The following is a 23,794-nucleotide window of genomic DNA, read 5'->3' on the forward strand; positions in this document are numbered from 1 at the left end:
TTGATGCCGCATCTCACCCCCGTCCCGAGATTCTCAGGAATGGGGCGTGGCCTTGGCGGCGGCGGTCTAAAAGCTCTCCCAGGTGATTCCAATCTGTAGTAACACTTGAGAACTGCGTGAGGTGGGGACTTCAACTTTTACAGGCCTTATTTTACTCCTATGTAAAAGGTGGACAATATCCAAGTGGTCCTGACTTTGCTTCCAGATTTCGGCAACTCTAGCCAGCCCTAGTTCGGTCTGGAGAGCCCGCTTCCCGCCCAGTGTCCCAAGGCCTCTGTCCGAGAACCCAGGGTCCCGGGATCGGACCCGTGGGAGCATCTGTGACGCCGCTCAACAACCCGGCGCCGCCCCGGCGGCTCGGACGTGGCCCAGTGTCCGGCTGGCGTGGGCTCACCAGGCCGCACCCACTAAACCGCGCCGGAGCGGGACACGCATGCGCCGGCCCGGACCCGGCACCCAGTAACGGACTCCAGCTCCCCCCACCGGAAGTGGGCAGTAGCGCTCCGGGAAGAGCCGTCCGAAGCGTGGCGGCCGCAGACTGTGGGTGCTGGGTCCGAGGGACTCGCGCTTTTGTCTCCGTGCCATGGCGCCAGCGAAGGCCACGAACGTGGTGCAGCTGCTCCTGGGCTCTACCGCGCTGTGGCTTTCGCAGCTCGGTGCCGGGACGGTCGCCGCGTCCAAGTCGGTGACGGCCCACTTGGCCGCGAAGTGGCCGGAGACCCCGCTGCTGCTGGAGGCAAGGTGGGTACGGGTCGGGCCCTGGTCCGGGCGGCTGTGGGCGCGCTGCCACCCTCAGCGCGCTCTCTTAGTGCTCGCAGTGGGTGTCTCCTCGCTTCCACCCGGCTTCTCCAGACGCCCCCGCTCTGGCCCTGAGCATCACCACCTCCTTCCCTCCCGACCGGGGGCGGCTTCTCGGTTCCAGTGCAGCACTAACTTGCAGTTCCTTTCCCCCTCAGGTCTTACTTTACCTACAGTTTTTAAAGCTTCTTTGCTCTGCTTTAATTTGTTGGGATGTATTAGCATTTACGCGTGGCACTTAACGCAAGCGCTTCCACTGGGGTAGGCAGTTCTGTTCAGCAGACAGTGCTTGAAGTACCTAGTTTCGTCATGATGACATCATACCATCAGCTCCTAGGCTTGCTATGGGGAGGGCAGCTTCCTGCAAGGTAATATTTTTCCTGAATCCCTTCCAACGGAATTAGTTCATTAATTAGTTCATTACCCATCACTTACTCTGCAGGACAAAACTTGTAGCTATTGCATTTTGCCCCTTAGTATTCCAATAGTTGAGTAAAATTAGAAAGTTCTTTCTCTTAGCAAAAATGAAGTTTTACACCAATGACTTAATGGATGCACCACAGCAACAGCATGTGGCCCTAAAAAGAGACTCCACTCCACATAAGTTGCATGTATTTGATGGTAAAATAGTTAAAATTTTTTTTTCATTTCTGTAGGTTATTGGGGAACAGGTGGTGTTTGGTTACGTAAGTTATTCAGTGGTGATTTGTGAGATTTTGGTGCACCCATCACCCCAGCAGTATATACACTGCACCCAATTTGTAGTCTTTTATCCCTCCCTCTCTTCCCAACCTTTCCCCCTGAGTCCCCGAAGTCCATTGTGTAATTCTTATGCCTTTGTATCCTCATAGCTTAGTTCCCACATATCAGTGAGAACATGAGATATTTGGTTTTCCGTTCCTTCCTTACTTCACTTAGAATAATAGTCTCTAATCTCATCCAGGTTGCTGTGAATGCCATTAATTCATTCCTTTTTATGACAGAGTAGTATTCCATCATATGTATGCTGCAGTTTCTTTATCCACTTGTTGATTGATGGGTATTTGGATTGGTTCAACATTTTTGCACTTGTGAATTGTACTGGTATGAACATGCATGTTCAACTATCTTTTTCATATGACTTCTTTTCCTGTGGGTAGATACCTAGTAGTGGGATTGCTGGATCAAATGGTAGATCTATTCTTGGTACTTTAAGGACTTCCCCACACTGTTTTCCACAGTGGTTATACTAGTTTACATTCCTACCAGCAGTGTAGAAGTGTCCCCTGTTTGCTGCATCCATGCCAACATCTATTATTTTTTTAAAATTTTTTTATTATGGCCATTCTTGCAGGAGTAAGGTGGTATCGCATTGTGGTTTTGATTTGTGTTTCCCTGATCATTAGTATGTTGAGCATTTTTTCATGTTAGCCATTTATATATCTTTTGAGAATTGTCTATTCATGTCCTTAGCCCACGTTTTAATGGGACTGTTTTTTTCCTGCTGATTTGAGTTCCTTGTAGATTCTGGATATTAATCCTTTGTCAGATGTATAGATTGTGAAGATTTTCTCCCATTTTGTGGGTTGTCTGGTTACTCTGCTGACTATTCCTTTTGTCGTGCAAAAGCTCTTTAGTATAATTAAGTCCCCGCTATTTATCTTTGTTTTTATTGCATTTGCTTTGGGGTTCTAGGTCATGAAATCCTTGCCTAAGCCAATGCTAGAAGGGTTTTTCTGATGTTATCTTTTATAATTTTTATAGTTTCAGGTCTTAGATTTAAGTCCTTGATCCGTTGAGAGTTGGTTTTTGTATAATGTGAGAGATAAGAATCCAGTTTCATTCTCCTACATATGGCTTGCCAAGTATCCCAGCACATTTTTTTGAATAGAGTGTCCTTCCCCCACTTTGTTTTTGTTTGCTTTGTCGAAGATCAGTTGGCTGTAAGTATTTGGGTTTGTTTCTGGATTCTCTATTGCATTCCATTGGTTTATGTGCCTGTTTTTACACCAGTACCATGCTGTTTTGGAGACTATGGCTTTATAGTATAGTTTGAAATCAGGAAATGTGATGCCTCCAGATTTGGTCTTTTTGCTTAATCTTGCTTTGGCTATGTGGGCTCTTTTTTGGTGCCATATGAATTTTAGGATTTTTTTTCTAGTTTTGTGAAGAATGATGGTAGTGTTTTGATGGGAATTGCATTGAATTTGTAGATTGCTTTTGGCAGTATAGTCATTTTCACAGTATTGATTCTACCCATCCATGAGCATGGGTTATGGTTCCATTTGTTTGTGTTGTGTATGATTTCTTTCAGCAGTGTTTTGTAGTTTTTTTCCTTGTAGAGGTCTTTCACCTTTTTTAGGTATATTCCTAAGTATTTTATTTTTGTTGGAGCTATTGTAAAAGGGATTGAGTTCTTGATTAGATTCTCAGCTTGGTCGCTGTTGGTATATAAGAGAGTACTGACTTGTGTACATTAATTTTGTGTCTGGAAACTTTGCTGAATTCTTTTTATCAGCTCGAGGAGCTTTTTGGAGGAGTCTTTAGGGTTTTCTAGGTGTATGATTATATCGTCAGTTAACAGTAACAATTTGATTTCCTCTTTGTTGATTTGGATGCCCTTTATTTCTTTCTCTTGTCTGATTGTTCTGACTAGGACTCCCAGTACTATGTTGAAGAGAAGTGGTGAGAGTAGGCATCCTTGTCTTGTTCCAGTTCTCAGAGGGCATGCTTTAAACTTTTCCCCATTCAGTGTTATGTTGGCTGTGGGTTTGTTATAGATGGCTTTTATTACAATGAGGTATGTCCCTTGTATGCTGATTTTGTTGAGAGTTTTAATCATAAAGTGGTGCTGGATTTTGTTAAATGCTTTTTCTGAGTCTGTTGAGATGATCATGTAATTTTTGTTTTTAAATGTGGTGTATCACATTTATTGACTTGTGTATATTAAACCATCCCTGCATCCCTGTTATGAAACCCACTTGATATTGGTGGATTATCTTCATGATATGTCGTTGGATTAGCTAGTATATTGTTAAGGATTTTTGCATCTATGTTCATCAGGGATATTGGTCAGTAGTTTCCTTTTTCGGTTATGTTTTTTTCCTGGTTTTGGTATTAGGGTGATACTGGCTTCATAGAATAATTTAGGGAGGATTCCCTCTTTGTCTTGTGGAATAGTGTCAATATGATTCATACCAATTCTTTGAATGTCTGGTAGAATTTGGCCGTGAATACGTCTAGTCCTGGACGTTTTTATGTTGATAATTTTTTATTACAGTTTTAATCTCATTACTTGTTACTGGTCTGTTAAGGGTATCTAATTCTTCCTGATTTAAGCTAGGAGGGTTGTATCTTTCCAGGAATTTATCCATCTCCTTTAGGTTTTCTAGTTTATGCACATAAAGGTGTTCATAGTGGCCTTGAATCATGTTTTGTATTTCTGTGGTGTCCGTTGTAATATCTCCCATTTCATTTCTAATTGCGCTTATTTGAATTTTCTCTTTTTCTTTCTTGGTTAATCTTGCTAATGGTCTATTAATGTTATTTATCTTTTCAAAGAACTAACTTTTTGTTTGATTTATCTGTTGTATTTTTTTTTTGGTTCCAATTTCCTTTAGTTCTGCTCTAATCTTTGTTATTTCCCTTCTTCTGCTGGGATTGGGTTTGGTTTGTTCTTGTTTCTTTACTTCCTTGAGGTGTAACCTTAGATTGTCTGTGTACCTTCAGATTTTCTGATGTAGGCATTAAGGGCTATGAACTTTCCCCTTAGCATAGCCTTTGCTGTATCCCAGAGGTTTTGATAGGTTGTGTCACTGTTTTGTTCAGTTTGAACAGATTTTTAATTTCCATCTGGATTTCATTGTTGACTTATTCAGGAGAATGTTATTTAATTTCCATGTATTTGCATGGTTTTGAAGGTTCCTTTTGGGGTTGATTTTCAGTTTTATTCCACTGTGGTCTGAGGTCTGAGAGAGTGTTTGATATAATGTCAGTTTTCTTAAATTTATTGAGGCTTGATTTGTGGCCTATCAATGGTCTATCTTGGAAAAAGTTTCATGCACTGATAGTGAATAGAATATATATTCTGTGGTGGTTGGGTAGAATCTTCTGTAAATATCTGTTTAGTCCATTTTTTTCCAGGGTATAGTTTCAATCCATTGTTTCTTTGTTGACTTTCTCTCTTGATGACCTGTCTAGTGCTATCAGTGGAGTATTGAAGTCCCCCACTATTATTTTGTTACTGTGTATCTCATTTCTTGAGTCTAGTAGTAATTGTTTTATAAATTTGGGAGCTCCACTGTGAGTTGCATGCATATTTAGGATTGTAATATTTTTCTGTTGGACAAGGCCTTTTATCATTATGTAATGTCCCTCTTTGTCTTTTTTAACTGCTGTTGCTTTAACGTTTATCTCATAAGAATAGCTACTCTTGCTCGCTTTTGGTGTCCATTTGCATGGAATATCTTTTTCCACCCCTTTACCTTAAGTTTATGTGAGTCCTTAGGTGATAGGTGAGTCTCTTGAAGACAGCAGATGGTTGGTTGGTGAATTCTTATCCATTTTACAATTCTGTACCTTTTAAGTGGAGCATCTAGGCCCTTTACATTCAATGTTAGTATTGAGATGTGAGGTACCATTCTATTCATTGTGCTATTTGTTGCCTGTATACCTTATTTTTTTAATTGTATTTTTGTTTTATAGGTCCTGTGAGATTTATGTTTTAAGAGATTCTGTTTTGATTTATTTCCATGATTTGTTTCAAGATTTAGAGCTCCTTTTAGCTGTTCTTGTGGTGCTGGATTGGTAGTGGCAAATTCAGCATTTTTTTTTGTCTGGAAAAGACTATTTTTCCTTCATTTATAAAGATTAGTTTTGCTGGATACAGAATCCTTGACTGATAATTGTTTTAAGAGGCAGCAGGTAGGGACCCAATCCCTTCTAGTTTGTAGGTTTCTGCTGAGAAATCTGCTGTTAATCTGATAGGTTTTCCTTTGTAGGTTACCTGGTGTTTTTGCCTCACAGCTCTTAAGATTCTTTCCTTCATCTTAACTTTGGATAACCTGATGTCTACGTGCCTAGGCGATGAACTTTTTGTGTTGATTTTCCCAGGTGTCTTTGAACTTCTTGTATTTGGATGTCTAGGTCTCTAGAAAGGGTGGGGAAGTTTTCCTCAATTATTCCCCCAAATATGTTTTCCAAACTTTTAGATTTCTCTTCCTCGGGAACACTGATTATTCTTAGGTTTGGTCATTTAACATAATCCCAGGCTTCTTGGAGGCTTTGTTCATATTTTCTTATTCTTTTTTCTTTGTTGCATTGGGTTAATTCAAAAATCTTGTCCTTGAGCTCTGAAGTTCTTTCTCCTGCTTGTTCAGTTCTATTGCTGAAACTCTCTAGAGCATTTTACATTTCTATAAGTGCGTCCATTGTTTCCTGAAGTTTTGATTGTTTTTATTTATGCTATCTATTTCACTGAAAATTTCTCCCCTCATTTGTTGTATCATTTTTTTGATTTCCTTAAATTGGGCTTTGCCTTTCTCTGGTGCCTCCTTGATTAGCTTAATAACTGTCCATATGAATTCTTTTCAGGTAAATTAGGCATTTCACCTTGGTTTGGATCTATTGTTGGTGAGTGAGATTTTTTGGTGGGTGTTAAAGAACCTTGTTTTGTCATAGTACTAGAGTTATTTTCTGGTTCCTTCTCATTTGGGTAGTCTCTGTCAGAGGGAAGGTCTAGGGCTCAAGGCTGTTGTTCAGATTCTTTTGTCCCATGGGGTGTTTCCTTGATGTAGTACTCTCCTTCTTTTCCTACAGATGTGGCTTCTTGAGAGCCAAGCTGTAGAGATTGTTATCTCTCTTCTGGATCTATCTACCCAGTAGGTCTAACAGGCTCCGGGCTGGTACTGGAAATTGTCTCCACGGAGTCCTGTGAACTGTCTGTGGGTCTCTTAGCTGTGGATACCAGCACCTGCTTTGCTGAAGGTGGCAGGGGGGTGAAATGGACTCTCTGAGGGGCCTCACTTTTTGTTGTTTAATGCGCTATTTTTGTGCTGATTGGCCTTCTGCAGGGAGGTGGCCCTTTCAAGAGAGCATCAGCTGTGGTAGTATGGGGAGCATCAGGCAGTGGGCGGGCCCTAGAACTCCCAAGAGTATATGCCCTTTGTCTTCAGCTACCATGGTGAGTAGGGAAGGACTATCAGATGGGGTCATGGCTAGGGCATGTCTGGGCTCAGACTCTCCTTGGGTGGGTCTTGTTGCAACTGCTGTGGGAGATGAGTTATATTCCTAGGAGGATTATGGCTGCCTCTGCTTTGTCATGCAGGTTGTCAGGGAAGTGGGGGAAAGCCTACAGTCACAGGCCTCACCCAGCTCCCGTGTAACCCAAAAGGCCAGTCTCACTCACTCTGTGCCCCACCCAACAGCACTGAGTCTGTTTCCAGGTGGTGGGGCTGAGAGCTTGCCCCAGGCTACCAGCCTCCCAGCTGCAAATGCAAATAGGGCTGTCATGCTTCCCTACCTATGGAGTTGGCACACCAGATTCATGCCCTCCCCCAAGTTCTGGCCAGGAGATTTCTTGTTCAGTTGGAATTGTTACAAGGTTCAGCTGGAGGTTTCCTTCTCCCTGTAGCCTCTTCCCCGTGCCTCTGGCAGCCCTACCCAAGGAGCCCTGTGAGGCAAGGCAGAAATAGCTTCCTAGGGGACCCAGAGCGTCCACCAGGCTTTTCCCACTGCTTCTTCTACTCCTGTATTTTGCTTGACTCTCTAAATTGACTCAGCTCCAGGTAAGATCAGAATCTTCTCCAGTGATATACACCTTCGGGTTCCCCAGTGAGGGTGTGTGTTTGGGGGCAGACAGTCCCCCTTTCCCACTCTCACAGTTTGGGTACTCAGAGTATTTGGAGTATCTCCCAGGTCCCACAGGAGCAATCCACTTCCTTCAGAGGGTCTGTGGGTTCTCTTGGCTTTTCTGATTTATTCCTGCAGTAGTTCTAGAGCAAAAGTTCAGAATGCAAGACTCCGCACGCTGCTCTGTCCATTTGAGTGGGAGGCTAAAACGGTTTTTATTGAATACCTGATTCTAGCTTAGTTTTGATCCCCTTCCTTTATCCTTTCTCCAGTGTTTGTTTGCGTAGATCTGGTCTCACACTTAGCTCAAAATCAGTCTAACTTCCTGCAGCCTTAGACTGCTTGTTAACAGTGTCTGGCTTTACATTTGCCTCAAGAGTCTTAGAGTTGGAACTGCTGTGTGATGCTCCTTAAGGTCCTTCACAGTCTGGCCCCAGTCTGATTTACAAACCTCATCACTTGTACAAATGGTCCCCAACTTATCATGGTTCAATTTAGGATTTTTTTACTTAACTATGGGTTTACCAGGATATTAAATGCATTTTTTACTTATAGTATTTACAACTTAGAATGGGTTTATTGGGAGGTAACTCCATCTAAGTCAAGGGGCATCTGTAGTAGGTTGAATGCTGGCCCCCAAAAAGGTATGTCCACATCCTAACTCCCAGAACCTGTGAATGTTACCTCATTTGGAAGAATGTCTTTGTTAATGTAAGTAAGGATCTTGAGATGAGATCATCTTGGATTATCCAGATGGGCCCCAAATCCAATGTCATTTTGAGAGACAGAAGAAGAGAAGACACAGGCAAAAAGGAGAAGACCATGTGAAGTTAGAAATTGGAGTTAGGCAGCCTCAAGCCAAGGAACAGCTGAAACCACCAGAATGGAAGAGTTCTCCCTTAGAGCCTTCCGAGGGAGCACAGCCTTGCCAACACCTTGATTTTGGACTTCTGGCCTCCAGAATTGTGAGAGAATAAGTTTCTGTTTTAAGTCACCAAATTTTTCATAATTTATTAAACAGATCTAGGAAACTAATACAGATTTTGGACCAAAAAGTTGGGTGCTGCTGTATCAAATACTCAAAAATGTAGAAGTAGCTGTGGAGTTGGGCAGAGGCTAGAATAATTTTGAGAAGTTTTGGTATTAAAAGCCTACACTGCCTTGAGGAGACTGCAGAAATCTGGACATTAAGGGTGATTCTGCTGAGGGCTTAGAAGAGATTAAAGGGCATAATTGAAAAAACTTCTGTCATTAGAGAGAATACTTACATCATCCTGAAGAGAATTCCAGTAGAAATATGAACATTGAAGTCTGTTGTGGCTGCAGCTCAGAAGGCCGCACTCAGAAGTGTGAGAGACACTATATTGGAATCTAGAAGAAAGGTAACCCTTGTTATGTAGTGATAGAATACTGGCTGACTTGGTTTCTACAGTTTGTGGAAAATATCTTGAAAGTGGTGAACTTGGATATGAACTGAGAAGATTTCCAAGCAAAGCGTTAGAAGTGCTGCTTGGTTTCTCCTTGTTGCTTATATTAAAGTGAGAGAAAGAGATAAATTTAAAAAGGAACAGGTAGGGAAAAAGGAACCAACACTTGATTTAGGAAGTTCTCAGCCTATCCAGATCGTAAAGTGGGCTACAACTAGGAAACTCAGCGTTAGGAATGGGTGCTCTGGAAAGACAGGAACCTGGCAGGACGACCTTTTGCTGAATGGGTTAAGCATGTGATTCATGGGTCCCCTCAACCATCTCAGCAGAAGCTTGGTATAAAGAAGATGGGGATATCCAGGAAGGATCTGGGGAGGATCTTTGGGTAATGATGTGGCTCATGGTGAGATATACAATAGTCTTACAAAGTTTTTGGGAATGTATTAGAAACACTGCCATCTTGGGCCAAAAGAGACAGACAAGACAAAACGAAAGAAGGCTGTTGGACTTCCAAAATTCTATAGGCAGGAAATTGACTGATAGAGCTACTTGGCTGTAAAGATTGTGCTGCCCTTTCAAGAAAGAAAGAATAACTGCAGACAGAACCATGGCAGGCAGCACAGAGGGTGAAGCATCAGGCCACAGAGAGTTATTCTCAGGCTTTGGAACATAATGGAAATTTGCCCTGCTGGATTTTGAACTTGCCTGCGACCAGTGACCCCTTTATTCCTTCTATTTTTTTTCCTCTGAGAATTAGAGCGTCCATCCTGTGCCTGTCTCACCATTGCATTTTGGAAACATAACTTGTTTTCTAGTTTCACAGATGGACAGGGGAGAATTTTGCCCCAAGATGGATCATACCCAGAGTCTCACCCATACATGATTTAGATGATAAAATTTGTAAATGGAGTTAATGATACTTACATGAGATTTTGGACTTAGAATTGATGCTGTAATTGGTTGAGTTTTTGGAGGTTGTTGGGGGCTAGAGGGTGGCTTGAATGATGCCCCCAACAAAAAAAGGGCAGCTTTTAGAATCTTTTGCATTAACTCTGCTCAAACCTTGACTTCAGACTTTTGGCCTCCAGAACGATGAGAATAAATTTCTCTTGCTGAATAGGTTAGACCTGTGATTCATGAATCCACTCAACTATCACAGCAGAAGCCCAGTATAAACATGGGGTTATCCAGGAAATATGTGTAGAGGATCCTTGGGTAATGGTGTAGTAGCCCTAGGATAGTAATATATCATTCTATTATAGTCTTCCTCATAGATAATGACTTGTGGGCATACCATATTACTCTGTCTTGCCTGATACTTTCCCATGACAAAATTAATAACTTTCTGTTATTCTCTCATAACATTTGGCCAGTATTTCTGTAATAATCCTTATTGTAAGGTATTGTATATGCTAATCTCTGTTGTTAAAATGTGAGCCTCAGAGACAAAACTGGTTTTTATTCATGTTTATTTTACCAAGGTACAGTACACAAAAGTTAGGCACTCAATAATGCTAATTCAACAAAAGATACTTTTTATAGGAAAAGGTATACTTTAAGCCACCGTCAGAATTACCTCTGCAATATACCTTACTTGTGGAAACTAGTTTGTCCTTGGAAAATCCAGAGAGGATGCTCAGTGTTATCTCATGTGCCTTATTGTTTTGTTGTAAACAAATCAGAATTGTAGGAGGTCCTTTATTATATACACTAAAATCTTTCTCTCTATACCTTTTATCTACTGATCCTCTCTTTCAGAGCCAAATCTGTTTCTGTGTGTGACACATTGTCTGAGAGTAGCAGGCCAAAAGCCTGTAGTTTCTTCAACTACTGCACTTCCAAAATTTTATTTTGTACAGTTCGTTATTCTGCTGTCCTTCAATTTGTTTATGTTTCTCTTAAATCAAAATAGTAGGAAAATCAAAGAGGTTGAGAAGAGTAATTGTGGAAGTGGAAGAATTGAAGAGCATTGAATAGGTTGAAGGAGCTGGGCAGATAGGAACTTAAGGAAAATAATGTGAGAGCAAGTAAGGGAAATTTCTAAGAATAATGCTTTAAATCCAGAAATTGAGCTTCCCAACCAAAATCTGTAAATGTGTTTGTGTATATAGATACATGTATGTGTATATATATATGTGTATATATGTATGTGTATATATATGTGTGCGTGTATATGTGTGTGTATATACACATGCGCGTGCACACACACACAGGTATTTTTCAGTTCATCCTGGAAATTTGAGTGCATAACTTGAGTATAGTCCTATATAGGAAGTGAATGAGGTATGTCCCCCGTATAAAGAAATTTATAATAAAATTTGCGGCCAAGCGCAGTGGCTCACACCTGTAATCCCAGCACTTTTGGAGGCCGATGCGGGCGGATCATGAGGTCAGGAATTTGAGACCAGCCTGGCCAACATGGTGAAACCCTGTCTCTACTAAAAATACAAAAATTAGCCAGGTGTGGAGGCACATGCCTGTAATCCTAGCTACTCAGGAGGCTGAGGCAGGAGAATTGTTTGAATCAGGGAGGCGGAGGTTGCAATGAGCCGAGATTGCGCCTGCACTCCAGCCTGGGCGACAGAGCGAGACTCCGTCTTAAAAAAAAAACATTGGCTAGAGGTGATTATAGGCTGAAGAGCCTAGCATTTTACAATATGTATACCTTAATTTGTATATCTGAACTGCATTTATTCTACTTGTGTTGATCTTATTGAAAATATTTTTGAAATTCCACTTATAATTGCTGTCAAATTCTTTAGTGCGTATAAAAACACCTTTTATAGAAATAACTTTGGATGGAATTTTTTGAAGAAATATAGTTATTTCGGGCCATATATTTTATAAGGCAAGTGAACAATTGGAAATGCAAGTTTGTTACCTTTAAAAAAACTTTGTCCAAAAGAATGAACTGGGTGGGCATGGTGGCATGTGCCTGTAGTCTCAGCTACTTGAGTGGCTGCAGTGGGAGGATCGCTTGAGACCTCCCAGGCTCAAGTAAGCCATGTTTGCACCACTGCACTCCAGCCTGTGTGACAAAGGGAGATGCTGTCCTAAACAAACAAAAACGTTGTTCAAAGGTAATATCTTACCTTTTACCAGGTGCAGAACTGGTTTAGATGGTCTCAAGGATGTTTCCTCCTCAGTGATTAATAATGAGTTACCAGCAAATGGCCTCTGAGATTCCAGAAGAGTTCCAAAAGTGTTTAGAGCAGTGGTGTATTGAAGGGATAAGTTTAAGTGAATACTTTTTTTTCCTTCAACTTTTAAGTTCCAGGGTACGTGTACAGGATGTGCAGGTTTGTTACATAGGTAAATGTGTGCCATGGTGGTTTGCTGCACACATCAAACTATCACCTGGGTATGAAGCCCGGCATCCATTAGCTTTCTTCCTGATGCTCTCCGTCCCCTTGCACCTTTCCAACAGGCCCCAGTGTGGTGTTACCCACTATGTGTCCATGTGTTCTCATCATTCAGCTCCCTCTTGTAAGTGAGAACATGCGGTGTTTGGTTTTCTGTTTCTGCATTAGTTTGCTGAGGATAATGACTTCTAGCTCCATCCATGTTCCTGCAAAGGACATGATCTTGTTCATTTTATGGCTGCATAGTATTCCATAGTGTATATATACCACATTTTCTTTATTCAGTCTATCATTGATGGGGATACAGGTTGATTCTACGTCTTTGCTATTGTGAATAGTACTGCAGTGAACATATGTGTGCATGTATATTTATAATATGATTTATATTCCTTTGGGTATATACCCAGTAATGGGATTGCTGGGTCAAATGATATTTCTGCTTCTAGATCTTTGAGGAATCACAACACTGTCTTTTACAATGATTGAGTGTAAAGCATTTCTTTTTCTCCACAACCTTGCCAGCATCTGTTGTTTCTTGACTTCTTAATAATCACCATTCTGACTGGTGTGAGATAGTATCTTATTGTGGTTTTGATTTGCATTTCTCTAATGATCAGTGATGTGGAGCTTTTTTTCATGTTTGTTGGCACATGAATGTTTTATTTTGATAAGTGTCTATTCATGTCCTTTGCCTACTTTTTAATGGGGTCGTTTGTTTTTTCTTGTCAATTTGTTTTGCATATTGTGGATTTTGCATATTAGACCTTTGTCAGATGGATATATTGCAGAAATTTTCTCCCGTTCTGTAGGTTGTCTGTTCACTCTGATGATAGTTTTTGTTGTGCAGAAACTCTTTAGCTTAAATAGATTCCATTTGTCAATTTTTGCTTTTGTTGCAGTTGCTCTTGGCATTTTCATCATGAAATCGTTGCTCATGTCTGTGTCCTGAATTGTATTGCTTAGATTTTCTTGTAGGGTTTTTATAATTTTAGGTTTTACGTTTAAGTCTAATTCATCTTGAGTTAATTTTTGTATAAGGAAGGGGTCCAGTTTCAGTTTTCTGCATATGGCTAGCCAGTTCTCCCAGAACCATTTATTAAATAGGGAATTATTTCATTGCTTGTTTTTGTCAGGTTTATCAAAGATCATATGCTTGTAGGTGTGCAGTCTTATTTCTGAGTTCTCTATTCTGTTCCATTGATCCATGTGTATGTCCTTGTACCAGTACCATCCTGTACTGGTTACTGTAACCTTGTAGTATAGGTTGAAGTTGGGTAGCATGATGCCTCTAGCTTTGTTCTTTTTGCTTAGGGTTGTCTTGGCTATTTGGGCTCTTTCTCATTTTTTTCTAATTCTGTGAAGATTGTCAGTGGTAGTTTTGTTACAGGATAAGGATCCTGTGATAAGGGTTTTCGCTTTGCCAGCCGGAAACCTCTATGGCTGGTAGCACCTTTGCCTGAGTTTTGCTCAGGCCCATTGTGCTTGCTTTGTCCACTCGACCCAGCAGGCTATGCTCAGCTTGTGCTACTGGCCTGGATCCCACGCCTGCCAAGGGCGAGCTAGGTGCAGGGTGGCGATGAGTGTGTGAGCAAGCACAGGGTCCGGCCACTGCGCACAGCCAGGAATGCCGGCTGCAGTGGGGTGGGCAGCTCTGGGTACTTGCACAGGCGCCCGCTTTGTACAAGACTGTGGCTCGACCAGACATACTGCAGGTGGCTTCCACTGCAGGCACTGTGGAATGCAATGGCACCTGGAAGCTTGGAGATACCAGGAACCACACAGCCCCAAAGCGAGTGTCACAGCTCTGGCTCACGGAGCCTGGAGGTCTGGGCTCTCCGAAGGGGTGCAGCTCTTCTCTCCTTTTCGTTGCCTGCAATGTAGTGAGTGGGGTGTGTGTTTCAGCCCTGTTTGTGTTTCAGCCCTGTTTGTGTTTCAGCCCTGTTTGTGTTTCAGCCCTGTTTGTGTTTCAGCCCTGTTTGTGTTTCAGCCCTGTTTGTGTTACAGCCCTGTTTGTGTTACAGCCCTGTTTGTGTTTCAGCCCTGTTTGTGTTACAGCTCTTTCAGTCCTGCCATTTGGTGGGTTCCGAGTTCTTGTTGCATGTTCAGGAAGAATGAGGTATGTAGACAACTGGAAGGTAAGCAAGGCAAAGAGGTGCGTTATTGAGAGGCAGTATAGCTCTCAGGAGAACTGAAGTTGGTAACTCCTTTCTGCTGTCAGGTCGTTCTGATGAGTGCAGCTGTCGCTAGAGAGGAGACCTGGAGTGGGTAGCTCCTTTTCACAGGCAGGTCATTCTGTTGAGTCTGCAGCCCTCAGCAGAGAGGAGAAATGGAGTGGCTAGCTTCTACCTGCAGTCACGTCGTCCTGATGTCTGGGAGAGGACACCTGGAATGGGTAGCTCCTATCCACAGGCAGGTCATCCCATCATCTGCCTGAGTTTGGCTGAGTCTGGGGTTTTTATGGGCTTCAGAGGGGAGGAAGTGTGTGCTGATTGGTCCTTGGGAGGCCCTGGGTAGGCCCAGAATAAAACATCGTAAATTCTCACTCCAGTCTGTGGAACAGGTAGCCCAGCCCCCAGGCTTCAGGTTGTCCTTAGCTTGAAGGTGAGGCTTCACCCGGCACCCATCCCATTTTGCCCATCTGCTCCCTGCCACCATTAACCTGCCATCTACTGTGTCCATGGCACCCAGGCTATTTGCATCATGGTGTACTTTCAGGCCTGTGCCAAGCTGTCCCCAGACCCATCTCGGCCTCCCTCCCATGCCCATTGATGCCCAAAGTCTGGCGGGGGCTGAGGTGGTAGGGGGCTGGCATGTCAGCACTACCCCAAACACATGCACACCCAGCTGGGTTGTGACAGCTTCTGGGCTCAGGCGCAACTTTGTTCCACAATTGGAGCAGGGGTCGGGAGCAGGGAGAGGCCAGGCAGCAGGAGCAGGCACTTTTGAGCCTGTGATGTACAGGGGGCTTTTCAGACCCCTAAGAGTGCAGGGATTCCTGGGTCCACAGCTGCAGGTGGGTGGTTGCAGCTGCACCCAGGGAGTGCAGGGCTCCCACTCGGCCAACTCAGTAGGAGGCGTGGGCTCCTACCTGCCTCCAGTCCCCAAGAGCACAGGGATGTCCAGGTCTGGACAGCTGTGCCTGGGAAGTGCGGGCCCTCCACCCTGCCAGCTCAGAAGGGGATGGGACTTTTCACCTGTTCCCTGCTCCCACCAGCTCCATGGAATACACAACCCTGGCCATGTCTCCCTTGCTGCAGCTGGCGTTTTTGCAGCAGCCACTCTAGACGGGTCACTGCTGCCATCAGTTTAACGAGAATAGCATTGAATCTATAAATTACTTTGGGCAGTATGGCCATTTTCACAAAATAGATTCTTCTATCCATGAGCATGGAATGTTTTTCCATTTGTGTCGTCTCTGATTTCCTTGAGCAGCGGTTTGTAGTTCTCCTTGAAGAGGTACTTCACTTCCCTTGTTAGCTGGAACACTTTCTTAAGGCGATCACTTAGAAGGATCAGACTTAGGTAGATGTACAGATTTTGGTACTTGGAACTAGTCTTTTACCTATGGTTGCATAGTATATGAGCATGTCTGCAACTGTTTGGTCAAATCAGTTAAGCCTTTGTCCCTACTTAAGGTATTGTACCATCTCTGTCTTTTTCAGTTCATTGTCCTATTTAGTGTTTTCCGTTGTTTCCTCTGCTTTTAGCTTTCCTGTTTTTTCTTTTTCAAGTCATTGATTTGGTGCCATTAATAGCAAGAGTTGATTTGAAGTTACTTATTCTAAATTCCTAGAAGTTACTTATTACTCTAAATTCCTATGCTTGTTGTTTTTATGTTGATGAATTAATCAGTCTTTCTCACTTCCTTTTTCCTTTTTAGTGGCCATGTCAGACTCATAAGAATTAGTTAATCTGTATGCGTTGTGGATGTCCTTAATACTTTCCTTTTATTTTAAGCATTAGTTTAAGTTTACTAAGGCTAGGGAGGAAGATAAGGTGGGCAATAACAGATAATCAGCACCATCTGTTTGGTGGCTGTTTTGTTTCTAGCTTAAATAGTTCACCCTATTTGTTTTAGCTCTCTAGTGTTTTGATCTGTGCAGAACTAAATCTTTCGTTTATTTCATTATTTCTAAAAGGCTTTAAATGGCTTTGGCCATTTTTTCTTATATACCATGGAAATTTCATTGGGCTCTATGGCCAAAGACATTGTGCAATACACTGATTTCCTATCTTTAAAATTAAGATCTTTTCTGTTTTAAATAATAAAAAATATTTTCTACACAATTAAGTAAAGGCAATAGATAATATAACTTCTGTAAAATATTTATAGAACCAATTTTTGTTTATGTAAAACAGGTGGTCTTTTTTTTCTACTTTTTACCTTTATATAATGTTCTCTCTTAATTATCATTCTTGTATTTCTCAGTGGCATTTAATATGGCAAGATAGAATAACTGTCAATGTTTTAGTTGTTGCTAAGAACAAGGAAAAGCCAGAAGTAATTTCTCATGAAGCCTTTTCCTGACATGAGTATATGTTTATAGTTGAGAATGATATCTCAGGTAAGAATTATCAGTGTATATTTTTTCCAGTGTTATAGTAAATGGAAATTAGTAATTTGACATTAATTTTTAGGGGTTTTTGTTTTTGCTGTAGATATAATTTGGTTCTTGAGTATAGTTTATAGTATCTAAACCATTTTAAATTCCGTCTACTAACTGATTATTTCTATTTTTTAATAGTGAATTTATGGCAGAAGAAAGTAATGAAAAATTTTGGCAGTTTTTGGAAACTGTGCAAGAATTAGCAATTTATAAGCAAACAGGTAGGTGATGTGTAAAATTTAACTTGTAAGATTTGTATTTATGTACACATATTGTAATTTTTTTTTTAATGGTAATGCTTAAGTGTGAATACTTCACTGGGTTAGTAAATCTAACATTAAATTTGAAAATATGTTTTAATAGATACCATTCTAAGCATCTGTTTCCAAATATAAGGTTTTAATACTTTATTATAGGACACCTCTTATAATTAGTCATGTTTGGGTATTGCATTCTCATCAAGAATAAATCAGAATTGTTAGCTGGGCATGGTGGTGTGCATCTGTAGTAGCAGCTACTTCGAAGGCCCAAGGCCAGTGAATTGCTTGAGCCCAGGAGTCAGAGACTAGCCTGGGCAGTATAGCAAGACCCTGTTTCTAAAAAAGAAAAATAAAAAAAAAATAAATTGGCCAGGTGTGGTGGCTTACACCTGTAATCCCAGCATTTTGCGAGGCTGAGGCGGAGGATCACTTGAGCCCAGGAGTTTGAGCTGTGTTCGTACCACTGCACTGCAACCTCAGTGACAGAGAGAGACCTTGTCTCCCCCCGCAAAAAATTGTTAAGATACAGTTATCTTTTTACCTAGAATTCTTTGAAATAATAATTTTGTGTCTAGTAATAGCACATTTTTTTCTTTTTTAAAAGTAGACTTAATTTGTTTTTAGAATAGTTATAAGTTCATAGTAAAATTGGACAGAAAGTACAGATTTCCTAATGCCCCCTTCCCCTACACATAAATAGCCTCCCTTGTTACCAACATCCCTCACTAGTGTGGTACATGTATATCTGTTGATGAACCTATCTTGACAGATCCTTATTACCCAAGGTCCATAGTTTGCATTAGGGTTCACTCTTGTTGTTATACATTCTATGAGTTTGGACAAATGTATACTGACATGTATATTGTGTTTTGATTGGCAGAATATTTTGACTCTTAACCCATTAAAGAAACTTTTAATACTTACCCTCAGAAAGGTAATTAATATGCTCTCATTTCACTATCTGTAAAATAGTAATTTCTGTTTTTATATGTATATGAGAATTTATACCTATATATACATATATCTTCCTCAGAATTAAAAAGTGTTTATTGTTTTTCTTAGGGTAGGTCAGTAGATTAAAGGTATTGAAATGAGATTTTAACAGCAGAGGCTAAGGGGTTAATTATTGTAAAGAAAATTTTATTATTTTCCTATCTCTGCAGGGACTAAAATAGATGACATGAATTTGGAATCCCTTAAGAGTAAAATCTTTAGCCATTTAGATGTAGAGAGATCTTCTGTTGGTGATTAAAATAGTTTATTATTTTGTTCCTGAGTGTCAATGTAAGATAAACTATAGTTTCAGATGTTTTAAATGCTCATTTACTGAAGCCTGTTTGGCTCAGGTAGCCTTGAAGTTCAGTGATTTTGTGATTTCACAAAGTAGATTTTAAAAATAAAGAGATCAGACATGCTTTTAATAACATTTTAAACTGAAATATTTCCAAAGCAAATAATTTTTCCTTTCAAAATTTTTTCCTGAAAAAATTATTTATATATAAGAAATGCTGGCGGTACTTTAGATGATGGGAATATAAAGATGAATAAATGTGATCTACATCCTCAGGACTTCATGATATAGTGAAGGAGACAGCAAAACAGTGATGTACACTATTAGGTGATAAGAGCTTTAATTGGGGTGTGCATAACATGAAAACACATAAAAGAGGAACCTCGTCAGTGTTTGAGAGAGAGCAAGACAGCATTTTCAGTGGTGAATGCTGGAGCTGAGTTTGAATGATGAGATTTAGTCAGGTAGTAGGGAGCACAAAACAAGTAGAAGAGACCGGGATGGAATGTGTGGAGGAACTCTCACCTAAAATCCTCAATATATCTGTCCCATATATGTTGTTCTCAGTACATGCTTTTTGGCCTTATTCAGTACTATTTTTTATTGGAGAAGCAATCCTAAAAATTACTCCTGTAAATTTCAAATTCATTTTAAGTTACTTATATCAGCATATTTTCTACCTAAATGAAATGATATACCTGGACAATCTGGTGGCAGATCATTAACAAGTTGGAATATAAGCTCAGGAGTACCTAAACTCTACATCAAGCGTATATTGAAGGAGGTCAGGTGTTTTCAGGGTTGAACCTAAATTGTATTAAAGTAAGAATTACTGATGGGGCACAGTGGCTCACACCCGTAATCCCAGCACTTTGGAAGGCTGAGGTGGGCAGATCACTTGAGGCCAGGAGTTCGAGATCAGCCTGGTCAACACTGTGAAACCCCGTCTCTACTGAAAATACAAAAATTAGCTGGGCGTGGTGGTGCGGGCCTGTAATCCAGCTACTTGGGAGGCTGAGGCACAAGACTCACTTGAACCCTGGAGGTGTAGGCTGCAGTGAGCCGAGATCACACCTCTGGACTGTAGCCTGGGCAACAGAGTGAGACTCTGACTCAAAAAAAAAAAAATTACTAACTCTTAAAATGTAATTCTGTTGGCTTTATTTGTAATGGCAGAGTCTAATGCATGTGGTAATATTATTGCTGACCTTGTTAAGTGTGGAAAAGAATGGTACAAATGAGAAATATATTAATGAACAGATTTTACTGAATTTGTTTTCAAGACATCTTAGAGGAAACATTTAATAATCCTCTGTTACTTGTAATAATTTAGGTTGTTGAATCTCCATGAGACCTTCTAAATACTCTTTACTAAATAATAAGTCTTGGTGATCCACCCGCCTAAAAAAATTGTAAATATTGAACATTTAACTTTTTGAATTCAAGTACTAGTTTTATACCATTTAATGCAATCACTTCATATTATATGCCAGCAAATTAAGACTTTTTAAGCGTTGAATTGCCTGTTTAAAAAAATTTATGTGGTTCTGCCAGACTTATGTATTTATTGATGCTTCAAGATTCAAGTGGCATATTAGTTAACCTACGTAGTTTTGTGAGGTGAGAAATGTCATTCAATATTTATCTGATTTCAAAATCTCTGTTTATTTTTACTTCACATGCTGCTCAGCGTATAACAATGTCATTTTCAAAGTCCTTGAAGATTTTAGTGGTTTTTACACAAATAAAGCTGTTTTTGTATTTTATTAATGGAAGAAATTTTCAAAAAGTGTTAAGACTTTCTAACATAGTTACTTTTACCCAAGAACCAGATTTGGAGGAAGAATGTAATTGGAGTTTGGATGTGCCACATTTGAAATGCGTGTGAAATATCAAAATAGAAGTGTATCGATAAGCTGATATATGAGTAGAGATCTAGATTAAAAAAAAATTCTAGGATAAAGGGTAGGATTTCAGAGTGATCAACATGAAAAATGGTAATTTAAGTTATAGGGAGAAGGTACAGAATGAGAATAAAATAGTGCCCAATGGCAGAACCCTGAGAACAGCAATGTTTAAGGGAATCTGATAAGAAGAACAGCACACAATAGAGACTAAGGAAGAGTACCTCTAGTGGTAGCTGAAATCCTGTAAAAATATGAGATCATGAAAACCAGGAGAATATTAAGTTGTAAGTGATTGATGTTATCAAATACTGCACCTACTACTTTTAACAATAGAGAAATTATTAGTGCCTTTGGTGAGAACCATTTCACTGGTATAGTAATCAAGACTTCAGTAAGTTAAGATGTGAGTAGAGCTTTATATATCTCTTTGTTATTTGGTCATCTAATTTCTGAGCTTCTTGTCAAATTGTCACAATCAGCAAATAACCCAGTCTCCACCCCCAAAATGTCCCCTTCCCGTAGAGCTACGTGCTGTTAAATCTTTTAAGACCTTTGACTATGAAGGGAATAAGATGAGTCAGTAGCTGGCTGTGGAAGCTGCTGTTTATTTTTTTTTTAATAAGAATGATTTTTGAATATTAGGTGCCGGTAGTCAAAAATTGAGTAAAAACTGAGGTTAAAGATAAAGGCAGAGAATATTGAAGGGGTATTTTTGGTTGGTGAGCATGGATTTAGTTATTTAACAAATCAGCCAACATAGCCCAATGCATCCATTTCATAATAGAGATGATCTTGCTTGTTATATCTAAATTATAAAAGTTTACTTTCTATAAACTCCTGAATCCTACATTCACTATTACATAAGGGGCAACCTTGATGGTGACCTTGACAAAATTTGGTATCTGTTGTCAGGCACTACTCACATTTCTTTTGACTTTTCTCTGCTTTCATGGTTGACCAATCCTTTGACTGATGTAGTCATATTTTAGATGTTATTACATTAATTTTTATTTTCTTGCTGTCCTTGTAAGTATAAAGTATTTTTAAGAATATATTTTAAAATAATATTTATTTTCTATTTTGTTTTTACTGTTGAATGCGAATCTTATTTGCATTATTTTTTGATTCTTGGAGGAAAACTCACCGTTTCTCCCAAGTTCTGAGAAATCATCTATAGTTTGTTAAAGAAGTAAGAGTGAAAGAGCCAATGCTTATTCTCATATGTCAGTTGTTTAAAGTTGCTGGATTAGGAAAATATTGTTTAGAATGAAGAAACTTATTTATAATATCTATTAAATATTAAATTTATTGAATGCCTATTTTGTGTGCCAGGTGTAGAAATGTACAGTTGAAAAACTATGATAGAAAAGATGCTTTCCTTCATGGTTTATAGCTTAATAAGAGGCACCAAATTTAAACAATTATACAAATACTTTTAAATGACTTTTTTTGTGAATTGATCTAGAGATGATATAGAGCTCACAATCAGACTTTATGCTGCAATTTCTCCAATTATTTCTTGGTTATATAAAGTTTGCTCTCTGGTTGATGCCTCATGAATAACTCTTGGAGAAATAGCCCTCGAGTTCTTCACGTACTTAGTTGTTCATGTGTGAATTCTAAACTTCTGATTTTTAACTTTAGAGCCCCAGAGGTTTTTTTTTATTTTTGTTTTTTATTTAAACTAGAGAATGTTGCAATGCTGATCATTCTGTGTCTTTTTTTTGTTTTAGGGATGTAAGTTCATTACTCTTTTTAATTCTGGAAGGTTTTCTTGAATTATAGCTTTCTTTAATTATTCTGTTCCATTTACTTGATTTTTCTGCCTTAGGGTCTACAAATATACACATATTAATCTACTTTGCCTGACTTCTGTGTTTGTCATTTACTCTCAAGTCATTTTTCCCTTCTCTCCTTTTTATTTGTTTCACTTTTATCACTTTTCCTCTGTGTATTCTGTTTCTCCTACTCTGTTTTCCATGGTGTCTGTTTACTCTTGTGCTCCTTCTAATTTAGTTTGTGTTTTCTAGTATTATTTTCTTTCTAGTTCTTATTTGTATTCTTTCAGAAAACTTCTCATATCTCCCTCTTTTTTTGGTCATCTCATTTCTGAGCTTTTTGTCAAGAGCTGTGAAGGGGCTGGAATTTTTACCCTGTTTGCAAGCTAAAAACTTAGCTTGCCACAGTTTCAGGAATCAGATGGACAACATAAGACTCTTGGATCAGAGCTGAAAGACTATAACTGACCAGAGGAAATCTCCTGAGTGATTCATAGCTTCTTTATATCAGCCAGGACCTATCGAACTAAACTCTGAGACTTTTTATTGTCATCTTTGAAAGGATCTAATATTGGCAAGATGGACTATAGGAGGAATTTAGTCGTAAGATGCCACTAAGACATTGTTTGGGAGATGTTTTGGAACTTATTTCCCTTGGCCTATAACCCTTTCTTCTTCTCTTCATTAATAGGCAGCAAAATTAAGATGACTCATTACCTGATTGACTGTACAGTTTTGTCAGAATGTCCATTGTTACTTCTCAAGCACTCTCCTCAAATGCTATTAATTGGACCATAGGACTGGGCCTTTTATTCTCCAGAAATCCACGTATCTTGTCAGCATTCCATTTTGTTGTCAGATCTGTCAAGTACTGTGAAGGGTCTGAGATGTTACCCTATTTGCAAAGATGACAGATTAGTTTCATGGATGCTGACAGAAGACCTGAGACCCCTGATTCAGAGACAGAAGGCTTTATTTCATATAACAAAAGCAATAACCACAGTGTCCACATATTTGCACTGGTTGCCTGAGCCTCAGTTCCCAGAGGACAACTTGGAGGGCCAGGTAACACCTGTATCCTGAATGGGTTGTGGTAAAGAGAGGAACTGAGGGTCAAGGACCCAGCACTTTTGGAGCAAATAGTAAACATTGTCACAATCAGCAAACAACTCAGTCTCCCAGCCAACCCCAAAATGTCTCCTTCCGGTCAGAACATCCTTTTCCTCCTCTCGGAAAGAGAGTATCTGGTGTTGCAATCTGGTTTAACCACATTCTTCTTGTTATCCCTCTCACATCAGATATCCACAGGGAACTGCTCTTCATCTACCCCAACTCTGTTCTTTTGTGGGAGAAATGTCCGTCACTTGATAACCCAGTGCCAGGACGTAGAGGAGAATACATTATCGGAGAATGTCTAGAGGCCAGCCTCTGTGGATGCCTGTACCGAATGGACTCCAGAGCTGCCCTATTAGTACCTTACCATCTCTGGCTGGCCCTGGAATGCATTACAGTTTTCTGACACAATGCAGTCGGTGA

At 40.0% G+C, this 23,794-nt stretch overlaps 1 protein-coding gene across 10 annotated transcripts in view; it reads left to right on the top strand.

The window, feature by feature from the left end:
• Positions 1-472: 472 nt before the first annotated feature.
• The window catches only part of LOC105477465 (UDP-glucose glycoprotein glucosyltransferase 2), a 247,274-nt gene continuing 223,952 nt past the window's right edge, over positions 473-23,794 (top strand). For 5 of the 10 annotated variants that reach the window (XR_011614666.1, XR_011614664.1, XR_011614665.1 and 2 more), the window contains exons 1-2: positions 474-741; positions 17,161-17,243. Coding sequence is in view for 4 of the 10 variants with exons in the window: in XM_071081145.1 (XP_070937246.1) it covers positions 584-741; positions 17,161-17,243 (241 nt within the window). In the remaining 6 variants the exon portion in view is untranslated. Of the gene's footprint in view, positions 742-17,160; positions 17,244-23,794 lie in introns of all 10 variants that reach the window. The other 5 variants (XR_011614661.1, XR_011614662.1, XM_011733977.3 and 2 more) reach the window with 3 other exon arrangements.

Source organism: Macaca nemestrina, chromosome 16, assembly GCF_043159975.1.
Source record: "Macaca nemestrina isolate mMacNem1 chromosome 16, mMacNem.hap1, whole genome shotgun sequence".
NCBI classification, from domain to species: domain Eukaryota; kingdom Metazoa; phylum Chordata; class Mammalia; order Primates; family Cercopithecidae; genus Macaca; species Macaca nemestrina.